The sequence below is a fragment of the Fomitopsis serialis genome, assembly GCF_022376445.1.
Source record: "Fomitopsis serialis strain Sig1Antser10 chromosome Unknown B0H18scaffold_24, whole genome shotgun sequence".
In the NCBI taxonomy this organism is placed as follows: domain Eukaryota; kingdom Fungi; phylum Basidiomycota; class Agaricomycetes; order Polyporales; family Fomitopsidaceae; genus Fomitopsis; species Fomitopsis serialis.
This window is the reverse complement of record NW_025954984.1, coordinates 1-16108: the sequence shown is the minus strand read 5'-3', so window position 1 is coordinate 16108 and position 16108 is coordinate 1. Positions and strand designations below refer to the sequence as shown.

At 55.0% G+C, this 16108-nt stretch overlaps 3 protein-coding genes across 3 annotated transcripts; 2 read left to right on the top strand and 1 right to left on the bottom strand.

The window, feature by feature from the left end:
- Positions 1-7550: 7550 nt before the first annotated feature.
- Positions 7551-9385, top strand: B0H18DRAFT_953974 (uncharacterized protein; the record flags this gene model as incomplete). Its single annotated transcript, XM_048042230.1, has 3 exons — positions 7551-8577; positions 8632-9300; positions 9360-9385. 3 exons carry the CDS (start codon positions 7551-7553, stop codon positions 9383-9385), a joined length of 1722 nt encoding a protein of 573 aa, XP_047894662.1.
- Positions 9386-10365: 980 nt separating this feature from the next.
- B0H18DRAFT_874909 (uncharacterized protein) lies at positions 10366-13200 on the bottom strand (the record flags this gene model as incomplete). The annotated part of the gene is made up of 4 exons (XM_048040385.1): positions 10366-10718; positions 10788-12501; positions 12555-12841; positions 12894-13200. The coding sequence occupies 4 exons, from the start codon at positions 13198-13200 to the stop codon at positions 10366-10368; spliced, it is 2661 nt and encodes an 886-aa protein (XP_047894661.1).
- A 786-nt stretch (positions 13201-13986) lies between these two features.
- On the top strand, positions 13987-15580 carry B0H18DRAFT_1117937 (uncharacterized protein; the record flags this gene model as incomplete). The annotated part of the gene is made up of 6 exons (XM_048033682.1): positions 13987-14194; positions 14249-14380; positions 14439-14564; positions 14619-14869; positions 15363-15493; positions 15547-15580. The coding sequence occupies 6 exons, from the start codon at positions 13987-13989 to the stop codon at positions 15578-15580; spliced, it is 882 nt and encodes a 293-aa protein (XP_047894660.1).
- Between the last annotated feature and the right edge of the window lie 528 nt (positions 15581-16108).

The following is a 16108-nucleotide window of genomic DNA, read 5'->3' as shown; positions in this document are numbered from 1 at the left end:
CAGCACGGCGCGTCACGTTCAGGCATTCACCAACGCGAACCGATACCTGAACTGCGCCAGCCGACGCTTTGAGTATAGAAGTAGAGCCCATCCGACCATTCTGCCAGCGCGTCGCATTACAATCGGGCATTCACCAGCAAGCCGCCGTCTTAGCTGCGGCAGCCAGTACCAGCATCGGACAGCGCGGACGCGTCACGGCCGGGCAATCACCAGCAAGACGACGCCTTGACTGTGCCATCCGACGGCGCTTTGAGCACGCAAGAAGAGCTCAGCCGACCATTCATTTATTGATTACAATCACCAGTGCAGTAAGTACTGTATACATCCCGCCCAGGTAAATACATCATACACTTACTATGTCGGCTGTACGATCTTCATCGTACAAGCCGACGCGTCGGCCGCTGTCGGCTCATATGATGGTGTTCCGCGAGACTGCGCGTCGGCTGTAGGATGAGGATCGGTGAGAAAGCGCTGCTTGGTGTGGAGAGGGAGGTACTGTCCAGAGGCACAAACATCGCTCCGACGTCTGTCTTCGACACGGAGGCGAAGGCGCACATGTTGCTGCGGCCGGCACCGTCGAGAGCATCACACGAGAGCGGGCATTGGCGAAACGAGACGACGAGACTAGAGGCCAATGAGTTGACGAGACAGAGGACGTACGAGGCGAGAGGTCGCAGTAATTCTGGCGGGCGCGCGACGGGGCAAGACAACACACGAGACAGCGAGACAACAGGCACACGGGAGGCGAGATGGGATGCATGCGAGACGGAGGTATGGAGTATGGGAGATCGAGAAGACGCTGCAGCCCGGGCATGCAGTGCAAGGGCTCGAGACTCGAGAGGGACTCACAGTACTTGCCAGTGGCAAGAACATCGCTCGGGCAGTCGACCCAGTTAATTACATAATCTGGATGGTTGATCACACGCCTAAATTGGGAGGTATGCAGCCGGGGCTCCGTTTGTTTGTATATGTTTTGTGCCAGCCGCCAGAGGGGGGTAGAGGAGAATAAGATTGTGGAGTTTGAATTGGCTCGCGTGGTGCATGTGACTTGGATCAACTAGTACGTTTTTGGATATAGGACTTAGGATCGAGAATGAGCATTGTATTGGCATACTCGAAATTCATCCCCTCTACCCCCCGAAGGCGGATGGGGAGGAGCCTGGCGCCAAGTTCCCCTGCGCTGACAGCATAGAGAGGCTTGTGGGTAATCTGAGCCTAATGAGTGGGAAATCACGTTTCGAACGGTCCACCCGGAGTGCATTTGGCCCGTTTCGAACGGTGGACCCGGGCTCGGCCGGAGCACTCCGGGTCTACCGTTTGGAGCGGCCGCTGCCAGCAACGAACCGGCCGGAGGAAGGGTGGTGGTTTGGAATGGTCCGGCCGGAGTGTTGGGTAACGTTCCGGCCGGAGCTCTGGTGAACGTACCGGCCGGAGGCCTCGAGAAATATGGGTTTCCTACGGTGCGGCCGGACTGTTATCCAACGTTCCGGCCGGACCCCTGGTCAACGGTCCGGCCGGAGGCCTCGAAAAATTTATGTTTCCTACGGTCCGGCCGGACATATACCCAATGTTCCGGCCAGACCTTTGATCAGTGTCCCGGCCGGAGGCCTCAAAAATTTGGGCTCTCAACGGTCCGGCCGGGCTCATCACTAACGGTCCGGCCGGAGCACTCAGCAATGATTCAGCCTGGCCAGGGGTTGGTTTCGGACGTCTGGCCGGCCCCCAGGTGAAACGGTCCGGCCGGGCAAAATCCCAACTTCCAATGTGAACAGGCCGGCCGGAAGCCTTGCAAAATCTGGGCTGTAAATGGTCCGGCCGGGCTAGTTTCTAACCATCCAGCCAGACCCCAGATGAACCGACCGGCCAGGCTTCTCCCAGCCAGACCCCTGATACACTAGTAATATAACAACAAGAATTGTTAGTTGTAACAACCAAGCTCAATATTTAACCACCAAGCCCAGAGATGAGCCACCAAGCTCGGTATCAAACCACCGAGCTCAATAGTGAGCCACTGAGCACAGTATTGAACCACCGAGGTTAAACAGCTAGGCTCGGTGGCCGAGAAAAATTGGCCGGGCTCGGCGCCGAGGATAAATGGCCGAGGCTCGGGCCGAGGTTTCGAGCGCCGAGCTCGGTGAAAACCGCGAGGTCAGTATCAAAGCATTGAGCTCAGTGTTAAGGGGCCCAGTTAAAGGGCCGAGCTGAGTGTTCAATGACCGAGTTTGTTGTTGAAGCACTGAGCTCGGAAATGGCCGAGGTTAAACCACCGAGCTCGGTGAAAAACGGCCGGGCCGTCAGATTGCCATATAAGGAAATTTGGTATCATCTGGTAGCCCTTCATTCACAGAGTACAGTATATGTTCCCTAGTGTACAGAGATGCCTAGTTAGGTCAGAGAATACAAAATAAAAAATGCTCACAGGCTTCTCTGAGAACGTACTATTCAACTCCTGAGGCCAGTTTTCTTTTCCCACAATGTTTGACTATCTAGAATGTGCTATTTCAATGCACAGACTACATCCCCAACAGGAATAGTCTTATTCTTTGAAGCTGAATGCAGGACAGGAGATAAGGGGCATACATGTTGGATAATGATGTTCACTCCCTGCAGCCAACATTCTTTCCAAATAGTGTTTGACTATCTAGAATGATTCATTTCCTCACAATGAGTGAGTCCTCCAAAGGAATAGTCTTATTCACACAAGCTGAATGCAGTACAGAGTTAAGGGAATCTGGTCTCATATGAGTATCACTCAATTTGAACAATGCTGATCATCACTTCTGTATCCATGCATGATATAGCTGAAGAGTCTATACATTGGACAGATGTGTCGCATTTTGCTCTGGCTGGCCTAGGACAGTGCACCGGCCGGACCGTTTGCTACGAGCAATGGCCGGCCGGACCATTGGCAATGAGCATTGTCCGGCCGGACCATTACCAATGGAGAAATGTTTATGTGGCCAGTGCAATGCGCATGGGTGCACATCACAGTTTGATACAGACAATCATTCAAAGCAGGCCCCATCATGACACAATAATGCATGTTCCCCTTAGCTCCATGCTCAGTTCAGCTAGGAAGAATAAGACTATTCCTCTTGAGGACTTTGCTGTTCATGTTCGATTAAGCCATTCTAGTTTGTCAAACATTGTGGGCAAAGCATATTGGCTTTACAAAGTAAACATAGTTCACATGTATCCCACTCCACCCTTGACACCTTAACTCTGTACTGCATTCAGCTTGTGTGAATAAGACTGTTCCTTTGGAGCACTTACTCCATGTGAGTAAATGAACCACTCTAGATGGTGAAACCCTATTTGGAAAGAATATTGGCTGCAGGAACCAACATTCAAGTCAGACATGCATATCCCATACCTATATGCCCCTTATCTCTTGTCCTGCATTTAGCTTCAAAGAATAAGACTATTCCTGTTGGGGATGTAGTCTGTGCATTGAAATAGCACATTCTAGATAGTCAAACATTGTGGGAAAAGAAAACTGGCCTCAGGAGTTGAATAGTACGTTCTCAGAGAAGCCTGTGAGCATTTTTTATTTTGTATTCTCTGACCTAACTAGGCATCTCTGTACACTAGGGAACATATACTGTACTCTGTGAATGAAGGGCTACCAGATGATACCAAATTTCCTTATATGGCAATCTGACGGCCCGGCCGTTTTTCACCGAGCTCGGTGGTTTAACCTCGGCCATTTCCGAGCTCAGTGCTTCAACAACAAACTCGGTCATTGAACACTCAGCTCGGCCCTTTAACTGGGCCCCTTAACACTGAGCTCAATGCTTTGATACTGACCTCGGCGGTTTTCACCGAGCTCGGCGCTCGAAACCTCGGCCCGAGCCTCGGCCATTTATCCTCGGCGCCGAGCCCGGCCAATTTTTCTCGGCCACCGAGCCTAGCTGTTTAACCTCGGTGGTTCAATACTGTGCTCAGTGGCTCACTACTGAGCTCGGTGGTTTGATACCGAGCTTGGTGGCTCATCTCTGGGCTCGGTGGTTCAACTCTGAGCTCGGTGGGTGGTTAAATATTGAGCTTGGTTGATACAACCTTGGTCATTTTCCAGCTGAGCTTGGGGGTTAACAATTCTTGTTGTTATATCACCGGCAGATCAATTCTGAGGGGTCTGGCTGGTTTTGGAGAAGCCCGGCCGGTCTGTTCATCTGGGGTCCGGCTGGCTGGATGATTACAAACTAGCCCGGCCGGATTGTTTACAGCCCAGATTCCGCAAGGCTTCCGGCCGGATGTTTGGAAGGTGGAATTTTGCCCGGCCGGACTGTTTCATCTGGGGTCTGGCCGGAAGGTTAGAAACCAACCCCCGGTCCCGGCCGGAACATTGAGAATCCAAATCTTTGGAGGCCTCCAGCCGGATCATTGCTGAGTGCGCCGGCCGGACCATTGCTGAGTGCTCCGGCCAGACCATTGCTGAGTGCTCCGGCTGGACCGTTGAGAGCCCAAATTTTCGAGGCCTCCGGCTGGGACACTGATCAAAGGTCCGGCCGAACGTTGGGTATGTGTCCAGCCGGACCGTAGGAAGCCTAAATCTTTCGAGGCCTCCGGCCGGACCGTTGACCAGAGCTCCGGCCGGGATGTTGGATAACAGTCTGGCCGGACCGTAGGAAACCCATATTTCTCAAGGCCTCCGGCCGGTACGTTCACCAGAGCTCCGGCCGGAACGTTACCCAACACTCCGGCCGGACCATTCCAAACCACCACCCTCCCTCCGGCCGGTTCGTTGCTGGCGGCGGCCGCTCCAAACGGTAGACCCGGAGTGCTCCGGCCGAGCCCGGGTACACCGTTAGAAACGGGCCAAATGCACTCCGGGTGGACCGTTCGAAACGGTCAAGTTCCACTCAGTAATGTGGTAATCTCGGCGACAGCCTCTGCTGTGAGCGTCTTTCCGCACCCAGGGTTACCACACAGTAATCCAATAAGGCCTTTCCCCTTCCCTGCGACCACGTCATCGAACCCTCCTGTGTGCGAGGCGTGCTCTTTTGTTTGAGAAGCATGCTCCGTAACGAGAGATCTGATCAAGGCCTTTGGCTTCTTCTCGAGCACGAGATTGTCGAATGGCTCTGTAGACCACTTAAGGTCTGTGATTCTATCGATCGCGAAGGCACTGATCAGCAAATGTGCGCGGGTTCTGAGGGCGCCTGAGGGATCTGAGGCGTCTGATCCGGTGCCTGAGAGCTCTATCGCATCTGACGCAATCGGGCGTCTATGGCCGCGCCGTTCGTCCCTCTCCGTCTGCTCGTTCCGTGCTCGTTCTCTCAGAGCGACGCAGTCCACTCAGACCCGTCAGACCCGTCAGACCCTTCAGGCGCAACCTCAAGCCACCCACACTGAATCTCCCCAAGTCCACTAGGCGCCTGCCCTAAACTGCGCCACGCTGGCACCTCGCCACGTCATCGTTCCCTCGCCTCTCTGTCTCGTTACTCGCCTTTCAAGCTCTCCCGCCTCTTGACTTGTTGCTCCGCGCTGTTCGTCGCTGACACACAGCGGCTGCAGAAGCCTGTCGCGACGCGCGAGGCGTCCGGAAGGGTGCATAAGCGCCGGCTTGCCCGCAGCCACGATGCACAGCGAGCGGACACCATTGCGAGGGCCGCGCCTCCCACCTCCGCCATGCCTCCCTTCTCACTGCCTCTCCAATCTTTTACATCCACATACACCAACCCTCGGGCAGCTCGCAGAATCGCAGTGCATCGGCCAAATGCATGCAGATGAGCAGAACATCGCGGGGAGAGGCCGCGTCATTGTGACGTGGCCCGGCCAGCGCGAACCCCGCCAGATTCTATGCCGAACAGTGTCGCACGTCGGGTGGACAGCGCTCGGAGGAAGCAGAGCTGAGGCAGAATAAGTAAGTTCCCTTTCCACTCACTCTCCCGCGTTGCCCTGTATGTACGTCACCTGTCGCCCGCTGCCCGCTGCCGGCTCATACTGGCAGATGCTGGCTGAGTCACACTCAAAAAACCCCGCCATGCTTCACCGACATGCAACCCTATACGCCGGTTTTGCGCGCCCACAGCGGCGCTGTAGGTGGGCTGCCTACCTCGTCTCGGACGCACCAAAAGCGTTCCGAGGTTGTATACCGCACGTCAGACGACCCCGCCCAAGAGCGGGTTCGTCACCTCGTGCTCTATGCCCGCCGCCACGTCACCGCCTTCGTTATCAACCACCCCGCCCTATACGCCTTGCGGACGCACCGAACACATGCCGAGCACGAACCTCACACACAAGACGACCCCGCATCACAGCGGGGGCGTCCATTCACTTCGTACCGCCCTCCCCACCCCCACATCTCGCTCCCCGCTTACTACCGCCCTCCGGCTGCTCGTCACACGTCTCGCACGCATCTGAAGCGTGCCGCAATCTTGGCACAAACAACAGGCGACCCACAGAAGAGCGGGGCCGTCTGTCCGTTTGCCACCACCCTCCTAGTCCGTCCCCGCTGTCCCAGCGTCCCAGGCGTCCCGACGCAACAACAGGACATCTGGTCGCAAACTCGGGCCCTCCCCACCACGTCACCACCTTCTCGCCATGCCTCGGCCCTCCTACCTCGCCGCTCCGCGCTCTGCAGCTCTCGGACGCGCCAAACACATGCCGGGCACGCAGCACGTACCCATGACGACCGCGCAGAAGAGCGGGGTCGTCTATTCGTGGCCGCCGCTTTCTCAGTCATCCCCTGCCATCCTACAATCTCTCGGGCGCGTGCGATGCACGCCGAGGACCTACCGCGCACGCCAGGCGACCCTGCACAATAAAACGTCTAGTCGCGAGCTTGGGCCCTCCGCGCCACGCCACCGCCTTCTCGCCCTGCCACAGCCCTCCTACATCGCCGCGCCGCCCATTACCATGTGGCTGGCGGCGAGCCTCGGAGCGTGTGGGCGAGCGAGCAGACGGCGGGTGAGCGAGCAGACGGCGGGTGAGCGAGCGGGCGGGTGGGCGAGCGGGCGGGCGAGCACGACTGACGAATGGAAGGTGGGCGCGGAACAATCATGGGTGACCGCGACGGGCAGGGCGCGTGCAACGCACGCCAACCGCGAGCACCTACACGATTGCCCACGGATCCACAGCCCGTGGACATCAGTTCGCCGAACCTCGACACGATAGCCCGACGCCCAGCAAGTGGGGCGTTGTCGGAAACGGCAAGCACAGTGGCGAAGGGAGGGTGGGTATGTGGGTGGACAGACAGGTAAGATCACGATGAGTACTAGCTGGTAGTTTACAGTGTATTGTATGTACTATTACTACGTTCTGTTACGCTCTAAGCAGCAGTCTGACGACCATCTGAAATGGTCTGAGTGATGGTCTGAAGGCCGTCTGACATCAGAGATTGCTTCTGATGTCAGAACTAATCTCCCGTTGTCAGACACGAAGTCTGACGGGTCTGAGGAGTCTGAGTCAGTACTCTCAGACTGCTTCAGACAAACTCGCAGTTTTGCTGATGGCCTACATCTTGTGCTATATACAGATCGGCATTGGACGGTCAACTCAGCTTCAAACTCGAGACATGGAGCTATGCTACAGACAAGTTGCCAACCATGAAGAGATCTCAAATCTTGTTGGTCGACGGTGAACATTGCAATGCGGCATACTATGCGGCCTGCACACCGAGCGGCTCGAAGTCGTATAGTATCTGCGAAGGTCAGGGTGGCGCACCGCTTGCTTCCTTCAGTAACAACGGCCAATGCCTTCGCATCGGCGTACAGCTGTACGTCGTCGATGACACTGGCAAGTACCAGGTCTTTGACGGGACGGACGCGCCGAAGAAGAGAGAATACATCGAGGAGATCGCGGGACGCAGTGATGTGGTTATCGTTGCCAGCCGACGGATTGATCCTGTGGTCAAGGCCGGGCATTCTTCGTACGGAGCGGAGAGCCGAGGCTCGAATTTAGTCCATGGGACCAGTGACAGCGACGAGGAGTGGGCTGACTCGGACACTGAGGACGGTATGACCTCTGAGTCTTCTGGTGACTTCGAGGATGGTGGGTACCAGTCTTGGAGCGACACCTCTTCTGCAGGTTCTAGACCTGAAGACGAATCGAACTCGGGATATGCGACCTCTCCAGACGAGCAAGGAAACAGTGATCCAGAGTGCTCTGACTACGAGCATGACGACCCTATCAGTGAACTGAGGATGCAGGTGGCTGAGGAAGATATTTATGATGACGATGCGGATGATCAATGCATGGAAGATGCAGATGAAGGCGAGTATGCTGACAGCGACGACTCGGGTATCAGTTCATCTGTATTCGCCTTCGGTCAAATCCGTCGATATGCAGGAGAGGATCTCTACGAACGCCGAGGGCACGGCCGTGGCAGGACGAAAAACGTCGACGGCCCTGTGCGACACCAGCGGGCTCGAATGCGCATCTTCGCGCCTGAGCCTGAGGGCAGACTCTACCAGTTCTCTAGACCCACCTCGACATCGCTGTCTGATTCTCCTCCAGCTCTTCACCCCACTCAGCCATTGGTAGTATGGCCTTTGGGAGGACGGGAGGTTCTGTTCGTTGACTACGACTACGGCTCCTGTTTTATCCGTGAAATTGGTGCCACATCGAAAGCGGGTGAGTGGACTACCTGGATCTCTCTACAAGCCATCACTCATATGTATAATTCAGCGTCTGATGTCCTCACTATGAAATGTCGCTTCACGGACGATGGTCGTTATCTCCACATTGCCGCCTTTGCAGGCAGTCCTGCGGCACCCGAAGATGGGCACCCCTCGTCTTCCGAGTCTGATGTCAAGCTGGTTGTGTATTCGTACCGGCTTTCCGCACAAAAGCCTACGCGAAGTCTACCTAGATTGGTGTATACCTCTCAGCAGGTCGACATAGGTGTTTCCGGCCGTGGAGAGCTTTCCCCTACACTCCCTTGCACCCTTACATGGACTAGCACTCATCTCTACGTGACCTGGAGTGGCATGACACTCCTGGTCTATCGAATCCCTCTCTTCGGCCAACAGGAATCCCCAGAGAACACGATGGTTCAGCGGCCTAAGGAGACGATACTGTTGCCAGCAAGTGCCAGGTATCGCGACGTCTTCTTCTTCCCCCCCGGCGACAACGATTCGCTCGCACAGATCATCGTAGGTGGACCCATCATCAGAGAGAAAAGGTTTGTACCGCTAGCAATAGACCTAGTAACCCCCGTTGGTTGCACCTTGCACACTGTTGAACACCTAGGAGATTGGATCGACGCGGATAACGCTTCGGAATTGAAGCGAGACAAGGAGGCTGGTCAGTTTATTGTACCGCTGGAGAAGTTTGATCGTGATGTGGACTGTCTCAGTAAGTACACATTCAGGTCTGCTTGCTTGACTGATATGACGCTTATTTTCTGTTTGCAGTCGAACCCTTCCTATGGCAGGGTTAGAAGAGTTGCTAGGCTGTCTGACGAGTAACGAGTTACGTACACTAACAGTGATCATCCATGACCGTCTCCCCCTTTTCTTTTCTTGCCCTACTACAACTTTGACGAGTTGGCCTCGCCTACCTGCCTCAGTATAGAACGAATTATGCCCTCATACAAGCTGTCTCTCCTCTTGTGATTACCACTTAAACAACGGCTCGCTGTGATTGATTGGCAGTCTGCTCGGGAGCGTCTAGTACGTGCCAGGCTCGGTGAGGCCCACATCATTTATTGTGCGGGTTTTCACGCCTGCAACTCTGTCCAAGTCAGCCAATGGTGAGCGCTTGAGCGTCGCGCTCGCCCGATCACTCAAGCGACCATGGGCTCGCAGATAATACCCTAATTCCTTGACGACGCAACACTCCTGTCACATGGCTCGAACCCTCCACCGCAGCGCAGCAAGTGGTCGGGTCAATGAAGCCGAGGATAGCATAGGTATTGTTCACAACAGGGAACTTGAAGGGGGCAGCCGGAGTTGGGGACGCAGCCAATGGAACTAGCGCAGCACAGGTTGGGCGCGATAGTGTACATCGGGAAAAACCCCCCGGGCTAAATAGCGCTCAAATAGTGATATTGTCCGTCTACGCTGGCAATATCTTTGCTACTAATCACTCAGGGGGACGACTCGGGACTATTCCCGATACCTTCACATACTACCGAGATATCACTGTAGCTTCCGAGTTTGCCTGCTACCGGCTGAAATCAATGAACCTTCAGTCTGAGCATCTAGTGACTGACCCGGTGACCGCCATGTACATTAATGTATGAATTACAGTAGTCTACAGAGATGAGCATTCATTGGTATAGGCTACGAGACGAACGAACACTACAGTGAGCAACAATCGCAGTGGACAAAGTAATTGGTCGGGACGGCGCGGACGTCCGTACAAAGGTGACTCTGACCATGACAGGCCAGAAGATTGTGCCGATCCGAGTCCGAGCCACTAGAAGACGACCTGGTACGCGTGTATATCATTGAAGGCGCTGACATAAAATGCAGAACACCGATCGAGGACATTGCTGCTGGTCCATTCGCGTGGTGCCACCGGTCCAAAATCGGGCCAGAGATGGCAGCTTCGGCGGATATCCTTAACCTCGACCACACTTGCGAGGCGCTGAGTGCCCTCCAACGATCGCGAGACTTTGTAGAGGCCATGGTTACTGTCAGGTCTAGTAAACGGGGAGAACCATTCAATGTACGCAAGGTGCGAAGGGACTTGTTCAACATTGGGGAGGAGGTCTTGGAGCGCGTTTTGAGGCACTTTGAAGATGAGCCGAACCTGTCCTACACGATAACCTGGACTGTGCGATGTGCGTTACACTGTTAGTGGAACTAGATTCGGATGTCACACGATCTGGTACGTACCTGCCACGCCGCTACGGCCTGCATTATCCGCATCTCTGATCAACGCTGTGTCGAATCGACCTGGAATCTGACGACCGCGTTTGTTCAATCTCTGGGGCTGCGCGTGAATCGCATCAGCACAGTCGTCACCGACCCCGAATCCAAGCACATCCTCGAGCCTGAACTTGATGCGGTGCCAGACCGGAAAAGTCCTGAAGTGGAGTTGGATTCGGGAAGCTTTGCGTTCCAACTCGGTCGTGTTTCGAATACCAGGATACCGCTTCAGAGCAATGAACCGCGCTAGTGCTGGGCGAAGGTATGTGGCGCCGTAGTCTTGCAGGGCTCCGTCGAACTTGACAGCTTTCACTGAGGGATAGCGAGCCATGGTGATATGCAACGTCCTTTCGCCTGGCGCCCCCTGGTCTCGATCAATCGGAGCAGGCACAGGGTGTTCCTCCTCCTCGGCATTCCGCTCGTTCGTCTCTTCGCGCCAGCGGCAGAAGGCGTCATACTGTTCAATCTTCTCCTTCCGGACAAGCCAATCTGTCATTTGCGGGTATTCGTCCTTGCAGTTGGTTGCACGGTACGCATCTTTTGCTAGGTCGATGTGGAGCCGTTCCGAGTATTGAGTGTCGTAGTTATCGGTCGTGCCGAACAGAGTGATAGAGAAGACGTAGTGCAGTAAGGCATGAAGCTTTGGTATGTTGAAGTGCTCCCGAATACCCAGCTCAACGAAGATACTCTTGTTCGCATGAAAGCGCTTGAGTGCGTCGTCGAGCAGCTTCAGCGTTTCGGATGTGTGGACAGGATACTGAGCCAAGTACAGGAAGTCGAGGAGCGCTCGCACAGCCCGGACAAGGCGCGCAGGTGAGCGTCCCCCATGAAGTGGAAGCCCAATGACCAGACCCAGCAGGAAACGGCAGATGTCGGCGTGCATCTTACCGGTCACCTTGCGTAGGGATGTTATACCCTTCATGAAGAGGCGAATATGGTGGTTGGGTGGGAATCGCCGACAACGTGCGTCGATCTCCTCCGTTCCGTACGCCGCTTTCAACCACGACACAAGGTGCTTGATCACACCTTGGTAGAGTTGATGCAAGATGTCGGGCGTGATCACGGCGAATATGTTGACGTACGGTAGGTCTTCCCAAAACGGCTCGACAATAGGCCTCATCCGGGCTTCCTTGCATGCTCGTGTAAAGGCAGCCGGCCCTTCGGAACGGGTGGACAGGGTTTCGTAGACCTCGTCTGGGTCCCGTAGATGCCCCGACTCTGACAGGATGCCATCCAACTCAGCGAGAAGCGCTGGGCATTTCGGACAGTCCCCTGTCTTGCGGCATGTGACGAGGAGTTGCTCCGGGTAGTCCCCGACGTACACTGCCAGGATCGGATGGCATCGACGGACCTTCCCATCGCCACTCATGAGGTGAATCCCGTCCACGCCTGCCTTCTTTATTGGCGCAAGGATGCGCTTCATACAGGCATGGAATAGATTTGCGAGTGCTCGGCGTCGTGCTGACTTATTCTTGATGTGCTCTAGGGACGATGTCGGCAAGTAAGCAAGGAGGATCTGGCCTCGACGCGAAGGCTTGCGTCGGATCTCCTTGGGGAGGTTGCCAATCGTGAGGTAGACAGGGTACGCCGCCTTATTCCCGAACATCGTCAGCTGTGTCTTATCTGATGAGACGATGAGTGGGACGATTGTTGCTCCGGGGTGCGTCTTCTCGATCTCTTTCTGTGAGAATGGAATCAGTACTTATAACAGCAACAGCAAAGCCATCAATGTACCTGCGTCGCCCACCACCACTTCCCTGTATGCAAATCAAAATACACCCGAACTGTCTTGTCTGCATCGGCATAGTGCTTCTCTGGTGCAAAGACCAGCAGAGGCGCGAACTCGGTGTCGCGCCAGAACGCCTCGAGACACAAAAGTATGTTCCGGGCGAAAACTTCAAAGGTCTCTCCGGCAACTTCGATCTCGTAGCGCTCGAATGACGGCCGCTTGGATGGTAGACGGTGGTCTATGAGTTTGTCCAGTTCCTGCGACGTCTTGAAGGACAGCCCGAGCAATTCCACTAACTGGTAGGTTCCTTGAACAACTCGTCATTGATGCTATCACTGGAGTACTCACCTTCTCGATTTTCAGCAGATCTGTAAGAGCCGTCGCACCGGGACCTCGTGTCTTCGCCCATCGCGCAAACTCCCAATCGCGCTGGGACTTGAATGGGGCGTAGGGCTCGTTCTCCGTGATGCCAACTGACTTCGCGTATGCCATGCGCTCAGTATTGGGACCAGCGCCATGGTCTTCGACGACTTCACCAGCTCGCTTACCCGGAAAGGGTTCAACAAACGTTTTGGCTGATGTTCTGGACTCGATGTTATGCCGATCCTCGCGACTAGGAGCGTCTGCGATGTCGTCGATGTCGTCATCCATGGGGATGTATGGACTGGGTGGACGTGATGGAGGTGGAGGTTCCCAACCTGGTTCGTCTTCCTCGTCTTCCTCGTCTTCTTCGTCTTCTTCGTCTTCTTCGTCTTCTTCGTCTTCTTCTCCCTCCTCTTCCTCTACCACCTCGTCCTCATCCTCTCGTCCTGATGCAGTATGTCGCTCGTCAGGAGAGTGATCCCTGTTGTAGAGAACATCAAACTCCTCCGGCTGGTAATCCCCGAAGAAGTCTCCTTCAAAAGGCACAGGATTGCGTTCAGGTGCGTCTCCATTGTCATCAGCATGTGCGGGACCAGCTTGTGGGAGATAGGCAGGATCATTCTGTGGAAGAAAGCCTTCACGAAGAGCAATGCACTCCGGATTATGCGTCTGCGTGAGGTGAGCGGCATAGCCTTGCTGCGTGAAGCCTCGGTTACAAGCACGGCACTGGGGCATAGTGACACAGGCGGAGCTAACTCAACACGGGATAGTTATGATTGGTGCGCGGAGTGAGTTGTTGACTGGAAAGTCGAAGACACGACAAGACAGAGGAGCTGTGGCTTGGTATGGTTGACGCGACGTCCAAGGCAGCAGGCCTAGGTTCTTTTGTCACGCGCCGCGGGCATCTGCGGACCAGAGACGTTACACGTAACAATACACCGTGACCCATTGCCAGCAAGCTCGGCACTGCTTCGTCGTCCTTTCTCTTTCTCCCTCTCGTTTTCTCTGTGCGTCCATTCCTTTTGTTACTCTGAGTCGAGTCTTGCATCCTGCCGGCAGGGCAGTGCCCTGAGAATGGCTTCCAAGATTCTCCAAAAAGCCATACAATCTGCAGGTGGCCCTCGTAGATCAGCTCGACATGCCAGCCAGCGACAAGTCCCGGATTCGGCCCCACCCCCTGTGGACGATGGCAACGCAGCACATTCTTCTGGCAACAACCGAGACAGTCCTGAGCCCAACAGCAGGCCACCTCGAAATGCGAAGACTGTCGCTCAGTCTAAGAGTATGATCCATCCCATTTTGCGCAGCTTCACTATCTTATGCACCAACTTTGTAGCCTCTGAGAGTCTCTTGAGTCAGCGGAAACCTCGTAAACGCACCAAGTCGGCTGTCGACGAGCCTGTGTCGGTGGATCCAAAGCGTAAGAAGTCGGGCCAGTCAGCATCATCTGTGACTGCATCGTCCAAACGTGAGTAGTTGTGAAGTACAACTTTGAACCTCTTGTGTCTGACTACCCTTCGTAATAGGCCGTCAAGTTCCTAGGGCCCCGAACTTTGAAGATGACGAGTCAAGTGACGATAGGCCTCTCGGAACACCAGCACAATCACGCGGTCGTTCCCTTCCATCAGCAGACCGTAACGTAACATCATCTTGTAAGTCAGTTTATTTTACAGGCCTTCAGTACTTCATGTACGCATGTGTAGCAGGCCCAGCTATGTCTAACACTAAGCCTCGTCACGGTACTAAGTCCACTGCTCGCATCCAAGCAGCCAGCAAGGCGAAGACCTTGCCGCCGAGCCATGGGCATGAAGACGCTGACGCTGACGGGTTCAGTCCGGCGTCGTCTGATTCTGACAAGCAATCAGATGAACACTCCTCTGAGTTGTCGTCCAATGACGAGGATCTGGAAGTCATCAATAACAATCCCAACAAGTTAAAGAAGACAATGGAACTTGAGGTACGTTGTAAACTTGTATTGCTTGATGTATAGTGCGTAGTATAGACTCCTGATCCATATTTCAGCAGGCAAGATGGATTGATAATCAGCATTTGGCCAGTCCAAGTCTGTCCTCGCGGATGGAAAGGTCCGAACGGTACGTTGATGAGCCCTTAGCTCACCTACCCACCGAAAACGCCATTTACGGTCGATACAACGGTACACTAAGTCAGAACGGTCGACGCACTGTCCGTCCGTTCGAGGGAACCGCCCGATGTTCGAAGCTCAAGTGTCAATGTTCGGAACCCTTAGTGGCAGAGGCAAGCGGTTTAGAAGCGTCGCTACATTGGTAGGACTCCGGAGCAAGTACATGGCTACGTCAACCTAGCTAGTGACGACCCCGGCAACTCTCGTATCTATGTCCTCGACCACCACACCCGTGACCACCACCCCTACCCCTACGAACAGACGGACCGGTGTCGGAGCCACGATCAGTGTTGACGCGCTCGAGTAGGCTTTCGAGCAACCCGACGAGGGTGCCGTGCGTGCGGCGCTGGTCGACTGCGATGTTGTGAATCGTCTACCCATGGACTCGAGGTTGTCGGGCAGCTGGCGAAAGTCGGACAGGATCAACGACTCGCGCTGGTACTGCGGGTTCGCGAGGGACGACGCTCGGCCTGGTTGACTTGTTCGAGCAGTACCAATGTCTCGGACCACGCGATCGTAGGGTAGGGCGAACCTAGGATGTCTCCCTGGTTGCCATCGCGGTGAAAGACCTCGTCGAGGTAACGCATCAACTCGTCGATCTCGGGGAACGACCTAGGAGCAGGAAGCGTATCGTTGCCAGCAGGATGGCCGACTGCGGGACTCGAACAAGAATCGCTGTTCGAAGGTCGGTTCGATGGTTCGAACGATAGTCTAAGTTCGGAGGCACGTACAATCATCCAACGGACTCCGTGAGCCCAAGCCAGCCACTCTCCGGGACTGTTGGCATCGTATCGCGGCTCGACAGTCCTCGGTCTTGAGGACCTCTAGGAGGCGTAGTACGGGCAGCATACGCTTCGGAAGTTGGGTCGAGGTGCGGCATGTTCGTGTAAGTCAGGCGAACTCCCGCAGCTGTCTCATATCTTCGAGGACTGTCACCGGCCCGGTTATGACCTTCGCCGTTCGGGGACGGTCGCCGTTATGCGGAACCTGCGGAAGGCCGAGTTGGATTCTCTCATGTGTTAGTAGGTCCGGGTCGAGCGTTGTGACATTCTC